The sequence below is a fragment of the Vicia villosa genome, linkage group LG1, assembly GCF_029867415.1.
Source record: "Vicia villosa cultivar HV-30 ecotype Madison, WI linkage group LG1, Vvil1.0, whole genome shotgun sequence".
In the NCBI taxonomy this organism is placed as follows: domain Eukaryota; kingdom Viridiplantae; phylum Streptophyta; class Magnoliopsida; order Fabales; family Fabaceae; genus Vicia; species Vicia villosa.
Genome location: NC_081180.1, coordinates 235,976,754 through 235,992,156, shown reverse-complemented (window position 1 = coordinate 235,992,156; position 15,403 = coordinate 235,976,754). Strand labels below are relative to the sequence as shown.

At 35.2% G+C, this 15,403-nt stretch overlaps 1 protein-coding gene and 1 long non-coding RNA gene across 2 annotated transcripts in view; both read right to left on the bottom strand.

Moving 5' to 3' along the window:
* Window positions 1-3,634: 3,634 nt before the first annotated feature.
* Window positions 3,635-4,834, bottom strand: LOC131644989 (uncharacterized). The gene is made up of 3 exons (XR_009296809.1): window positions 4,551-4,834; window positions 4,163-4,460; window positions 3,635-3,928 (listed from the first exon to the last, which is right to left on the bottom strand). It is a non-coding gene; the product is annotated as an uncharacterized LOC131644989 (long non-coding RNA).
* A 4,839-nt stretch (window positions 4,835-9,673) lies between these two features.
* LOC131596858 (uncharacterized) overlaps window positions 9,674-15,403 on the bottom strand; it is a 47,784-nt gene continuing 42,054 nt past the window's right edge. The window contains exons 3-6 of the mRNA XM_058869595.1: window positions 11,723-11,938; window positions 11,426-11,584; window positions 10,715-10,813; window positions 9,674-10,006 (exon numbers count right to left, since the gene is read on the bottom strand). Coding sequence (XP_058725578.1) covers window positions 10,809-10,813; window positions 11,426-11,584; window positions 11,723-11,938 — 380 coding nt within the window. The 3' untranslated portion in view covers window positions 9,674-10,006; window positions 10,715-10,808. The remainder of the gene's footprint in view (window positions 10,007-10,714; window positions 10,814-11,425; window positions 11,585-11,722; window positions 11,939-15,403) is intronic.

Sequence of the window (15,403 nt, the reverse complement as noted above, 5' to 3'; positions counted from 1 at the left end):
TCCGGAAAATAGTTTTCCAAAAATGCATCGCGGAAAAGATCCCAAGTAACTTGAGTACCCTCCTCATCAAATCTCTGAGCCATATTGCCCCACCAATCTTCAGCTTCCTTTTCCAGCATGTGAGTACCAAACTGCACTCTCTGAGCATCGGTGCAATTCATGACCCGAAAAATCTTCTCAATCGCCTTCAACCAAGCTTGAGCTTTATCCGGTTCATGCTCTCCTTCAAAGGTAGGAGGATTGTTCCTCTGGAACTTCCCCAAAGCACGATACTCATCATCATCACCATTCCGATTTCCAGCATTAGCTTGAGGAATTTGACCAAGAGATCCAGCCAACATCCTCAATGCATCAGCAATGGCATCATCGTTCCTTCTAGCAACCATCGTCCTACGACAACCAACAACCCAAACAAACAAAACAGTATCGATCGTGTCAGATACACAAATCTAATACAACGGAATTAAAGACATTAACGACCCTGACCAACTGGTCGACCATGCTCTGATACCACTAATGTAACACCCCTTTTCTAACCCCAAATATATCATACAATCAAACAGAGTAAGCATGCATAAAGGAAAAGGGCGTCACATGTTATTTTCAACACAATGAAAACCTAAAACAAAACATCCAACATTCTTAATATGCAAAGATCATAATTGTAACACAATGTAAATCTCATACTTTCATACATATGCATAAACGCTTGCGGAAAAACAATTTAATTGCTATTAAAATTTCAATGAATATATCCCATACTATATTCATCTACCAAATTCGAATTAACATCAAATCCACAATTTTGGCTACATAGCCTTAAACAGCATATCCGAGATCTCAAACAAATACATCCGAAATATCCAACAAAACATAGAGAATAGCAATATCCAAACATAAGCATAAGTCTACATAAAATTCCCCCCAAGTGTTACATGATCAGAGCATATGACTCGCTACCTAATCCAATAACAAACTCAGGAGCTCCTCGGCTAAATCCTCGGACAAGCTACTACTCGTCGGAACCTGCACGTTATCAACGAAGGATAACATTCAAACAGAAGGGTGAGAATTCAACTTCTTATAGAAAACATAATAATGGGAAATGTAAACATAAACAAGCATACATTTTACTATTCATCACACTTCTCAATTAAGCAATTCACATATCATATACCAATCATCACTCCAAAATAAATCACATGTATACAAGACAATCACATAACACACAATGTGACTCGAAATGCAACAAATGTGACTCAATGCATGTGGTACCCAATGTGAATCCAATGTTTCACCGCTTTCCGATTCAATGTTTAGAATCCAAGCCACGCTTCCGATCTGGACAAGATCAAAGCCAATACGCCTATCTCCAATTAAGGATCACGTCTTCTACGCCTATTTCCATTCAAGGATCAACGTCTCTTACCATGTGAACCCAAGTTTCACCGCTTCCACCATAAAGCCGACCATGCTATGAATGTATGTACAAATACCAACAATTTATGCAATTAAGATTATCTCATCAATCTTAACTTACCGCATATCACCATAATCCAACTCTATGAATTATCCTTCCATTGTACACAACATTCACAACACAAATAACAAATTCAACAAGGCATACAACCATCATGTATCCAATCACACACATCTTGATTACATCTACACAAAGTATTCCAACAATGGATATACATCACATACTAACATAACGCACATAAGATAATTACACATCATTCCATATAATAACGTCACAATTAATCAATCAAGTGCAATTAAATCCTATACTATCATATAGAATATCTCGGTAGCTTTCTAACGCTTCGAACGGCGCATAAAACGGAGCTACGGATCAAAAGTTATGGTCTTTCAAAGTATGGAAAAGTTCTGTAAAACAGAGTTCGCGGCGCCAATAGGGATCGCGGCGCGAACTGAGCGAGTTCAAAAATCCCTGACTTTCTGCCAAGCAGTTCGCGGCGCGTACAAGGGGTCGCGGCGCGAACTGAGCAGATCCAGTTTTGCCCAAGTTTCTGCCAAGAGGTTCGCGGCGCGCACAAGGGATTGCGGCGCGAACTAGCGATTTCAGAAAACCCCAAAACCCAAAAACAGCATACGAAACTCATTCAAAACCTCTAAACTTAACCCAAATCAAATTGGAAACTTCACACATCACGAACAACTACAGATTACATGATTTAAACACAAACACAACACATTTTATGGGTCTTATAACATCATACCATCATCAAACATCAACTAAGCACATTTCAAATCCTCAATTCATGTATTTGTTCATAAAACCTAACTTTTCTATGTTTCCATGAGATTGCAAAGATGAAGAGAAAATCACAATCAAACACATTACCCAATCATATAGCCTATAAGAACTTGTATTCAAACCCTTACCTCTTGAATTTCTCCTTCTAACTTCAAGAAATCTACAATCCTCTTCTCTTCTCTCTTCTACTCTTTTGCCTCTTTTCTCTCCTCTACTTTTCTTTCTATCTTTCTATCTAATTTAGGTTAACTCATAAAATTACCTTCTAACTCTCATTATCTCATTTGGGCTTAACCCACCTAATACTCTTTCTCACTCAACTAGGCCCATTTGGCTAATTCCAAATAAAATTCTACCATTTATTTAATTAGGTAAATAACATATTACCACAAAATCAAATAATTATTATTCAAACAATAATTAAATAAACACACAAACAATACCAATTATCAAATAATCCTAATTAATTAAAATATAATAAAAATAGGATGTTACAATGAACTTCATTGATCTCTCTCTATTATGGTTTGTGGCAATTATTGATCAAAGGAACCTTGTCATAGAGCTTCTTGAGTTGGTCTCAGGTGCAATTGGCCAAATGATTCTTATGTGATTGGTTGCCTTTTTGTTACTTACGGCACAAGGGGGTGTGGATGCTATTGGGTGAAGGTGTTATGCTGAAGACTTTATGGAATTAGGTTTTCTTGTTGTGTGCTTATGAAAAAACCCATCACAAAGCTTTGCTATTGACTTTTTTCAATAAAGTCAACCATGGAAGGTTGAATTTATGTTGACCAAATGATGTTGAGCGATTTTTGGCCAAGGTCTACTTCAATCTCTGGACGGCCTTTCATTTCGTGTTATGGTTCACCAAGTTTGCAATTGAAGATAAAGTGAAAAGACTTGAAAATCCGAAAATAATGCTTTGGAAGGAAGGTAGAAATTTCAAAATAAGATTTCAAAGGGAAGTTATTACAATTTCAAGAATGTCAAAAGAAATACATGGAAAGTCATGACATTATACACTTCATAATTCAAAAATTATCCTATTACAAACCCTAATTCTCTACAAAAAAAAGGCACATCTTAATGATTCCATCAAGCTTTAATCTCATCCATGTCCTTTAGCCTTGAACCTGCATCCAACAAATTAAAAATCAGTCCCTAACATAATCTAACTGACTTCTAACCTATAACAGATTCAACAGAATGAGAAGGATTTCAACCTGGAACCTTCTATAAATCAGAGCTTTGCTTCATTTCTTCAGGTCCCCTTCACTTCCATTCATCATCACCACTTCTCACTACTCTCTCTTCATCTCACTCCCTAACTTCATCACAATCTTTAATCTCTCTTCACTTCATCGCCACAACCTGCACATATCAGTCAAAACCACAATTCAGCATCAGCTCATTTAATGAATCCTACACAAAGAAAGACCAGTCCCATATGCATCACAAAGAAACCAAAACTCAACATATATCAAAACAGAAAAATACAACAGCCTTCCAACTTCTCGTAAACAGAATCCCTATACAAAACCATTTCTAACCTATAAAAATCTAACCTTTTTCAACAATCAGACCTCACAAAAATACTGGTCAATGTACATACATCTCAAACCTCCTGCAGTAGCATGTCCCATAACCCTGCAACATCCAAAACAAATGTACCACATAATGAATTTAATCAACAGCCCTTTAACTTATCCTAACTGTTTTAATTTGCAGCTAACCCTCTTGTTAACCTTCAGCCCTTATAACTATCAGAACTAACTGATTCTATAACCTCCTAACTACCAAGCATAACAAACCCCAACAGTTGTGTAACAGAAAACTAACACATAACAAACTTTTAACTGAAAAACCAGAATGACAACTAACCTTTTAATCAGAAATAATCCTCACCTTCGATATTATATCTGACTTTTGATCCTAGGGTTGAGAATGCTTGAAGCTGTAACTGAGTTCTCAATCTTCACCACCTATATAACAGAACCTCTCTCCATTTGATCAGGTCCTCCACCATTTTTGTACACACACGCACCATAACCACCACACTCTCTCCACTTGATCACCATCATCACCTCACTTCTCACACTCTCAGACCTTCATCTTCTTCTACCGTTGATGACTTCCCATCCTTCAACACTCCATGTCCTTGCTTCTTCTACGATTGAATCTAACAGAAACAAAAAAAAAAAGAGGTTCAGAAGAAGAATAGAGGAGGAAGAAGAAGAAAATAGAGAGGAAAAGATTAGCAAAAGAGAACCTGCGCGACCTGAGAAATTTGTCACGACGATTTCATCATCTTCATCGCAACGGTCTCCAGCAAATGTATCCTCACGATCCATTCCTTCAATCTTCTACGCTTTTTCTGCAGAAACGCGACAACTCATCTCTAAACGAATTCTCCATCAACATTCATTGCCTCTGCATTTTCAACAACAAACAATCAACGTCATCATCATCGATTCAACGCTCACAGTAACAGAAAATTCAAAGAAGAAGGGGAAGAAGAACTGAAACGGAAACCGAAGAACCTGAAGAATTGCGTTTATTTCGCCAAGCTAGCTGAAGCCTCATCTATGGTATTCTTGTTATCACATGCGTATCTTCCGATCCAGGTAAGTTCCTTCAATCCCCTGCTTATTCTCGCGTTTGACCGAGAATTCATATTCAATCTTCGTATATCTCTATTCCGATTGAGCAAGCATGTTTCGATTTGTTCTTGATTGTGACGATGTCGCGATCTAGGGTTTTGAACTCCCTTTCGATTTGAGACGCGTTTCTGAGTTCTTCGTGTGAGAGTGAGTTTGAGATTTGAGCATGAGAGGTAGAGAGGATCAGGATGATGTATTTGTTTTAGGTTTCGGTCAGGCTCCGCCGCCTCCGGCGCGGCGGAGCGATTTTCGGCGTTGGTTTGTGAAACGAGAGAGGAGAGAGTCTGAGTGAGAGAAGACCAATCGACACATCTAACCTAATTCCTCTTTCTTTCTCTTTTATTAAGTTAATATTGATTAAGCATAAAAAATTTGTTAATTGAGATTAACGTGAATTAAATGTGCATAATTTTGATTTAATTAAAATTAACATATAATTTAGATTGAAATTTGGCCCTAGATTAGAAATTCTGAAAATTGAACCATGAGAAATCCAATGGATCACTATGTCTTGTGCATGCGATTTTTGCACCACCCCCTGAGGCCCAATACGCACCATTTTTGGGTGCTGAAGAAACATGAACAAAAAAACAAACTTTGTTGGGCTATCCTGGTTGGGCCCAGCGCCCAATTACTCTTCACAACCCCATTTTCACTGTTCACCCCCCTGTTTACTTTTTTATTTAGGTTTAATTAGTTTTTTTTACCGATTTCTTCTAGGTGATAAATACTAATTCTTCCACTATCAGTTTTAGACCCTTAATACAATTTTGACATATAAAAATAATCATAAAAAATATTAGTTTTTAGTCTATTTGTTTTTTAGTCTTTTTACTTGACTTGTAATTCAATTTCTCCCATAAAAATCAATATAAAAATAGTAGTATTTCTGGTTCATTTTTTGTACTATATTCTTGACTCGTCATTACATGCTTGTGTATAATTTTGTACCATTATATCCTTACTCAATTTTGCTCATGTATCTTACTTATGACTTCTAATGTGACTTTAATTTTTCATGTCCCCTTTTATTCCTAACCGTAGGTAGAAACCATGATAACATTAGGTAGAAATTCCCTTCATACTTAGGCTAGTTTCTTTTCCTTTTCAACTTTAAAACACCTAACAATATCCAAATAAAATCCCTCTAAAAAATACAAAGAAAACACTTAAAAAACATTAATAAAAAAGTGAGAATCATTAAATAGGGGATGGAAGCTTGAATCTCCCTTGCTTAAGGGAATCATTCGAGTGCTTGGATCTCCCTTGTTTAAGGGAACCATCCGAGCGTAAGTTCCCAATTTCTAAAAAACACAAACCAAAGGGTAACTCGAATCTCCCTTGCTTAAGGGATCCATTCGAAACACCCAAACTCTCTTCTGTCCTGCCCTCGTGGCATTCTTAAGAACATGTTGAATCCATTCCATAATTAGGCGTGTAAGTCTCCAAAGGTCGAGCATCGTGGAGTGCGACTTTAACCTTTGTTCAACTAAAAAACACAAAAACAAATGGAAACTATTGAGCCGAACTACGGTCGCTCTGATTCCTTGTAAGGGATACGTAGGCATTGGGTCGCGGGGCCTAAGCGAGCACACTTGTAAATAATTCCTTCTTTTCCCCGTATTTCTTTTGCATTCATTCACATTTAGGCTTTAGACATAGATACACCCTTTAGATAGAAACAAACATAGGTGGATACCATCGAGTACGATGGGCGTGAGGGGTGCTAGCATCTTCCTCTTGCGTAACCGACTCCCGTGCCTAGATCCTCTGGTCGAAAGACCTTGTTCTTATTCTGAGTTAGGTTTCTTGGTATTCCTTTCCCTTACGGGATAAATATACTAGTGGCGACTCTAATTCCATTTTTCGCGGTAGCGACAATAAGGAAAGTCAAACTGCTTTCTCCTTAACCTTCGTGGAATCTGTAGCACCTGGAATTAATATATAATGGGGTGAGATAAAATAATCTCAGTGAGTTCCCTATCTTATGGATCCTTTCGGCTTTACAAGGTTCTAGCCTATCAAATCTCAAGTCATAACAAAGGAACTAGACCTTGAGTTCACATACTAACATTATATGGAAACATACTTAGAGTTCTACAACTCAAACACAACATTACCAATCAGAAACCGCTACCAAGGTATCCCTCTATTCTCGTCCCCTTCTACGTCTAGGAGGTGGTACGAGTCATGAATCGTCTGGAAAATCTTGACATACGAAATGGATTCAGACTCATGGGCCTTCCCCCATGAATCGTCACTTCACATGGTCCATACACCATCACAAGTCTCTACCCTGTTAGGTTCCATTCGTACACAAAGCGGGAATCAAACCTGCCAAGATTACTAGTGCCATTATTGCACAGTGCCATTTTCATATCGAATGTCTGTTAGCATTTAAAAGAAATAAAGAAATATAATGGTTCTGATCAATACATCATACAGTGGTGATTGCACATACAAATCACTAGGCTTGATAGCCTTTCCACTAGGCTTGTTAGCCTTTGCTCACAAGATTCAAAACACACGTATGTTCCATATAAGGTTTTATCCTAGATTCTCTTTGTTAAGCTATATATATACCTAACAAATCCTAGTTTTCCTCACCTTTCTTTTATTCATTTAACACATGTAATTATTTAAATCTCTTTGCTATATACATATATATAACAAAGGTATACCACTCCACCTGCAATAGGACTCAACCAACCAATTAACATCATTGCCATGTAATCAACGGCAATTTATCACAATTATATGACAATCACTCATTATACCAAAAGTATACCGTTCACATGTCTCCGAACGATAAAACAAATCCCAAGAAACAAACAAATTTCCCGATTTCCGATTAAATAATTTCCTCTTTGTTCCCAAAACCTACACTACTACAAAGTACACGTTTCTAGCTTCATACCGCTTCGAACCGCGACCAAAACGGAGTTACGGTTTAAAAGTTATGATCAATACAATTTATCTAATTAAACTAAATTCTGATCATGGAAAGCTTCAGTGCCGCGTGGCAGCTTGGTCACGCCGCGAACCTATGGCAGTGGCAAACCCTCACAAATTTCCATAGTGTTCGCGCCGCGATCCCTTGTACGCGCCGCGTACTGTTGGCAAATCCTAACCGCATTAATATCCCCATGGTTTGCGCCGCGAACCCCTGTTCGAGCCGCGAAGTGCGCGAAATCTGAGTTCTCAGCTCTGTTTTCTTGTTTCACCAAGGCTCAATCCAACCAACTCTACACCCAAACCTGTTCCAGATCACACTAATGCATAGAATAACATATATGATCTCTACTCAGGATTTATCAGTAGCAACAAACATCAATTTCATAGTTTGAACCATACCCTATGATTTCTACCAAAACCCCAAATCAAATCTTATGATTTTCATCCATAAATCAAAAGCTATAGGTTTCTAACTAGAACCCACCTGGTATACGAGTTGTCGATGATAAATATGATTCGATTAAGCGGAGAAATGATGAAGATCCGAGCTTTCCTCTTCACAAGCTTTTCTTCCTCTTCTCCTCCTTCTCTCCACTTTATCTCTGTATCTTTGTGTTTGTGTTGCCAATGAATAAGAAAAGCAAAGGAAGAGAATATAAACCAAATATCTTTAAGTTAGCACTTCTAACTTAAGTGTCCAAAAGTATCTCTAATGCATCAAATAATAAAACCTCAGTGTTAGCTAATAACATTAGAGCATTTTATTAAATACGGGGTATACATAAAAAATAACTTACCTCATCTATGCTATTTGCTGACTGAAGTCTAATATACATCACGTGCCAATTGGGTTCAATAACCTAAAATACAAACCAGAGTCAAAAACCAAGAACTAGCATAACTGCTCAGTTAAGGAACCAAATTTATCAAAAAGAAAGCGAGAAACCCGGATCTGATCCTATGCACTTTGAAAAGTCCCAACTACAATTATCCTTTTGCTATGCAAATTGGTCATAAAAATATGTGGATAAGACAATACACGTGTAGTCAGAAAATAAAAACTTGCCTCAAATGTAAGATAGTGCAAAAGGCTATTGATAAATTTAAGCATACTTCGACACAGAAGAGAAGATCTGGAGATAGCAATTGCACGTGTATTGAGAGCACGAACTCTCTACAATATGGGACCAAAGATGAATGTAAGACGCATTAAACACAAAAGACAATGTGAAGCAAAGGCAATCATAGCCATACTTGATGTGTTTTCCAGGCTCCACATAGCTGACGGTCAACATGTTTTCAGTGGAAAAGAAATCAAAAAATTAACTGGTAATTTGTAAGGGCTTTACGTGATAATACTATAGACAATGGCAAGTGCACCTGAAAAGAGAACCAAAAACAACAATATGATGCGACTAACTAAAAGCAGACTTTCTCAGAAACTTGTAGAGAAAAAAATACCTTATAACTTAGTGAAAATATTTCAAGGCCGGTGATGCTAACAGGCTCTTCCATAATATGATTATTACTAGAATCTTTAGTCTAACTTCAGTGACATTAAATGTGCCCAACCTTTTAAGCAAAGATGATCTTTCCTGAAATTATAAAGTTTGCATCATGTGAGAATACTGAATTTTACAGCTCCAAAATTTCTTACAAGATGTATAAGTTACTTTCCATAATACAGGTTAAGCCTTCATGATAAGGATCGACAGAAGCTGCTGTTGTACGCAAAGCAAGGTCTAGAAGAGACTGCGTCATACAGGAAGACAGCCAAAGCAAACAAAAGATAAAGGAAAGTTAGAGTAAAGCCCCCTTTCAAAATCAAAATAGGCAGGTGACAAATGAAATTTACTAGAAGAAAGTAATTAGTAAAGTAAATAACATCCCATAACTATACCTGCAGCTTCTCAATTGATACTTCATCAGGTTTTTTGGCCAGCTCATCTCGAGGAATATCCATAAAATGCACTAAGAAATCCCCAGTGTAATCATGAAAAATCCAATAACTATAAGTGACTAAATTTTATTATGTACCTTTTGAAGAGATTTGTCTTCTGCGATGAAAAATTCACCATAAGGATCATCTATTACTCCTTCATAGACCCATCTTTAGGATTGTTTTATTCCCAGATGGACAATAAAATGGAACATTAATTAGAGATAACTCAATAATAAGAGTGCACAACAATCTAAACCACCACAATATTCAAGGTTATTAAACTAGTATAATAACAAATATAACTGACAAATGTAATTGCAAAAAAATACACACTCAAAAGTAGAGAATTGTTTGTAGGTAAACAACATCGAGCACATTGTTCACATTTTTTAGGCATCGGATATTAAAAGAAACCAAGCTAGTTCTATGATTAATAATACAAACAAAAGATTAAAAGATAATTGAAAAAAAAAGGGACTTGGATAGAGATTCTAAACCCCAAAAGAAGGGTGACATGGCTTATAATTATTTAGTGATATATGTAAAAACCAATACAAACAGTATATTTGAATATTCATTTGATTTGGTGTATGTCTATGGACTTAACACATATTCATTTGAATGATTGTTTTGTTATAAATATGGAGGAAACACACTGCATAATCACAGACATGAGGTCAGCAAACTAGTACAAAAACAAGTTAACAAGTTTACATGTAGGTTAAGTAGCAAATCATTAAGTCATATGAAACACCAAAGCAACAGGTTCATATTTAGCATAACATGTTGATCCATATTCAAAGGTTATTATAGCTTAACATGTTAATCGCATGAATAAGATCCTTAGTAAAACAAGAGGAATCTAAAGAATCATACCCTTCAATTAACTCCTCAAGTTGTGGCTGAAGTTCTTTGTCTCGCAATTCCTCGATCCTCTTAGATATAGAGTCTATCCTCGATCCTCAATTCATCATCCTGAAGAAAATTGATAAGGTATATAACATCATAAAGCACATTCACATTTAATTCTTATTGCAATAGTAGTTTTCATATAAAGTGAAGCAGTGAACTAATACAAGTAAGTTATAGTTTCAAAACTATATTTCTTAGTTTCAAAACCAAATTAACATGATTAACTTATATAATAGGATTCAATTACGAATAAAATACACATACAATTTTACCAAATACATACAGAAACTGACCCAAATGATATATTCGTTTTAGTTCGAACCCGTTTTCCACTTTTCACAACTTGTTTAACCTGAGAAAGAATTTGAACCTCCCAAGTACAAGTGAATCAAGACCAGCAACAACTTAAAAAAGATGCTGTGTTGCATCCTTATTATACAACAAGATCTGATGCTTACAAATCTCAGATACTGAAACCCCACTTAACAGCAAAATTATCAAAACAAATTATAATAAAAAACTGAATCATTTACATTAAAACAATATAAATTAACATATAATAAAGTGAAGCTGGATCAAAAAGTATTAATATCTTCGAGATCCAATCTGTGACTTCTCTAACAGCACGGTGTTGAGAGAGAGCAACAAGGTAAATCTCGATTCGATTACACGTACTGAGAACAACAGCTTCTTCTATGTGATTAAGAGCACAAAGCTCCTGAATAACTTGAGGCCATTGTGCTTCTGGAATAGAAAGCTTCTCACGCATTTCAACCGGAGCAGTATGAACATTGAGTCCAATAACAATGATACTGCTCTTCTCCTTTGTATATCCTAACAACAACAACAACAAAGAAAGAAACAAAATTAATTCAGCTCAACAACAACCTGTAATATAAACCTAATTGGATTGAATTGAAAGAGTGAGGATTTGATGATGATGAAACGAATGAGGAATGGAAAATTTCTTACTGTCAACTGAAGAGGTTTTGAGTATTTCGAGAGGAGAAGGTTTTGAAACGACGGCGTTTTGAGGAAGGGGGTTTTCGGAACGGAAGGTGCATTTAGGGTGATTGAGAGGGGTTCGATGGGGAGAAAATGTGCATTTAGGGAATTGAGAAGGGGGGAGGGTGAGAAGGGGAGAATTTGACGGATGAGGAAAAAGCGGCGACGGCGGAGGATGAGCCGCTGATGAACGTCATTGAGATTGAGTGGGATTGAAGAAGCGGCACCGTGTGTTTGGGAAAGAGAAAAAAGAGAGAGCTTGATTGATTTTAGGGTTTGTGTATTTATCTTTTCAATTTTTCTTTTACCTTTTTAATCTAAAAAAATTATAAAAGAAAATAATTATGAGAGGGAAACCAAAAAAAAGAGGGAAATTTTGGAGGGATATATTTTTTTAGGGTTGGGCCACAGTTTGAAGTGAAAATTATAAGGCCGCGGTTTTCCTTTGCGGCTAAAAATATATGCAGTTGTCTAACCGTGGCAATTGAAGTAAAGGCCACTGTTTCATACTCCGGATTAAATATTTTATAACATAATTCTACGCTTTGAAGACCCTGGCCAAATCATATATGTGGCCACAGTTTCTGAGCTGTGGAAAATTTTAGCGTGGCCGTAGGCCAAAAATGTAGTAGTGTAATGAGCGCATAAAATGTAGTTGAGAATAAAAAAAATCATGAGTTCAACTTGGCAACAAGTTTTCAAGCTTCCTTCATCTTACATGGTTCCTTTAACTTCAACTCGACAACAAGTTTCCAAATCGTTTGATATTGTATTTTTCATAAGCATTAAAAATGACCTACTTAATGTTAAATTGTAACATGAGCTCCTCTAATTTAACATCAATCAGGGCCTTACAAATTTCCAAGATTGACCTTATAAGAATTAAAGTATTCTCTACGGTGTTTTAAAAATTGGACCAGACATCAAACCGGTGAGGGTACTGGGTCACTGGTTTACTCGTCGAACCACTGAGTCACTGGTCGAACCACATGACTAAACCGGGTTAAACCGGATAACTCGGTTGAATAGACCGGTCGTTATAACAAAATTATATAAGTATAAAATCTGTCGATCCGGATGATTCAGTCTCTACAAAATATAACGCACTTAATTTTTTTTTTAAAATATCAGATTATAAATAAATTCACAAGTTCATAATTTAAATTCAAATTTTACACATAGGTATCGCACACAATAAATTAATAGTACATAATTATAACATATAATTGCAAACAAAAGTTTAATCGCAACATAATCGAATTGAATAATTTATAACAAAATAATTCAATTGTTTAGTAAATTTAATTTCAAAAAAAGAAAAATTGTTTCAATGTTGGGATCTCCTTCTTCGATATCAAAACTATCGGTAACAAAATCAATCACATCTGCTACTATTCTTTAATTTTTTATTTATTTTAATTTTTCATTAAAATAGTCAAAACTACGTTGTTTTAATTTTCTAAAATTAAAAAAATCAAAAAATTAAAAAATGCATTTAAATAGCCGGTTTTTCCGATTTTAGCGGTTTACACCGGTTTTGACCGATTCACACCGGTTCAATGACATTTCCGATCCAACTATTGAACAAGACCGGTTATCTTGCCGATTCTCGATTCAACCGGTCTGATAGGACAATCCTGTCTTGTTTTTAAAACACTGATTCTCTATGACTCCTTATATGTCATACCTTTTGGTGTATCTGCAGGTTCAGCCTTAATCGTTCTTTCATTTTTTGAGTTGTATTCATTCAAACATATTTTTCAATTAATGCCTTCTTCGGTCATTGATCTGATTGTGCTTTCTGCGGAAGCTTCCAATATCATGCATGTGTGACTCATGAGCCCTTTGATATAGCTCTGCATCTGATCCATGATGCTCATATTATGATTTGGACACCCCCGTAATAACAATTTAAATCTCATAACTTAAGATTATATTTTATTCACAACTAAGTTATTTATATCGCTCTATCAATCGTGCTAATTATATCAAAAAAGAATTTTTTTTCTTCTAAAACATACCTAAGTCGTCTTTGATCTATGATGAAGGTGAATATCTAATAAGTAATTCTGTTGGTACCCCGCTATTTAAGGTATACGCTACTTTAGATTCAGGAAGTATTTTAATTTGGATTCAATGTAAGCCCTATAATATATGTTACAACCAAACTTCTCCAATTTTTAATCCTTCAAAACCTTCTAGTTATCAAAAAATTTCATGTTCTTCTAATAGATGCAAATCTAGGGAAGAAGACATTTCTTGTTCTAATGATAAAGATTCTTGGGAATACACATTAGATTATGGTCGTGGAGGTAAAACACGAGGAGATCTTATTTTAGAGTTAATTACATTAAAGTCTACCTCCGAATCCATCATATCATTTTCTAACATTGTTATGGGATGTGGACACACTAATAATTTATCGGATATCGGAAAAAGTTCAGGTGTAGTTGGCCTTACAATCGGGCCTATGTCACTTATAAAACAATTAGGATCTTCCTTTAATGAAAGATTCTCATATTGTTTAATTGATTAAAGAAATGTTAATTTATCTAACAAACTCAATTTTGGAGATGCTGCTATTGTTTCTAGAATAATATTGTTTCAACTCCTATGGTCAAAATGATAGAAAACAACCAAACTAACTATTACTATCTAAATTTTAAAGCAGTTAGTGTGGGAAATAAAAGAATAAAGTATAGTGGATTTAAAAATAATAGAATAAATGCTTCTACACATAACATCTTACTTGACTCTGGTACAACTATAACTTTTATTCCACGTCATTTTTACCATAAGTTAGAATCAATCGTTAAAAAAGCGATTAAACTATGGCTCTTTCATGATGATAGTGGTTTATTTTAAATTTGTTATAATACCACATCAAAACAACCAAATATTCAAGTAATTGTTGCACATTTTAGTGGCGGAGATGTTAAATTAGATTCTAAGGGAACCTTTAGATCTTTATCTGAAGGGATTGAATACTTTTCTTTTTTCTCACATGAACGTGATTTAGGAATCTTTTGACAGAGTGTACAAGTGAACTATTTGGTTGGTTATGACCTCAAAAATAATATTGTCTCATTAAAGCCTACTAATTGTTCTAAGTAATGAATGATGGTAGACATTAGTTACCTCATTTATTTGTTAAATTGATAATAAAATTTGAATTTTGTTTCAAACCTCTTTAGGGTCATCTCAAAATTTATTTTTTGAATTTTGTACACTTTTAATAAAGATGCTTTATATTGCATCCCACTTATGAAGTTCATATAGATTTTTCTCCATTGTTAGTAATAAAAAAATTATTTTTTGAATTTTGTACACTTTTAATAAGGATGCTTTATATTGCATCCCACTTATGAAGCTCATATAGGTTTTTTTTTTCCATTGTTGGTAATAAATAGTGCACCATATCTTTTTTTTTACTAAAAATATATTCATTCATTCAAATTAAAAAATACATTGATTATTACAAATTCTTCTTATAAAGTGAGTTTAATTCTTCTTCAATTGAATATATTCATTTTGATGAATTCTAACTTTGTGTACAACCTTTGAGAGACTTTGATTCATGATTTATTCATTTTGATTATTTTGTCTATAATCTTTGATAGACTTTGATTCATATTATATTCATTCTGA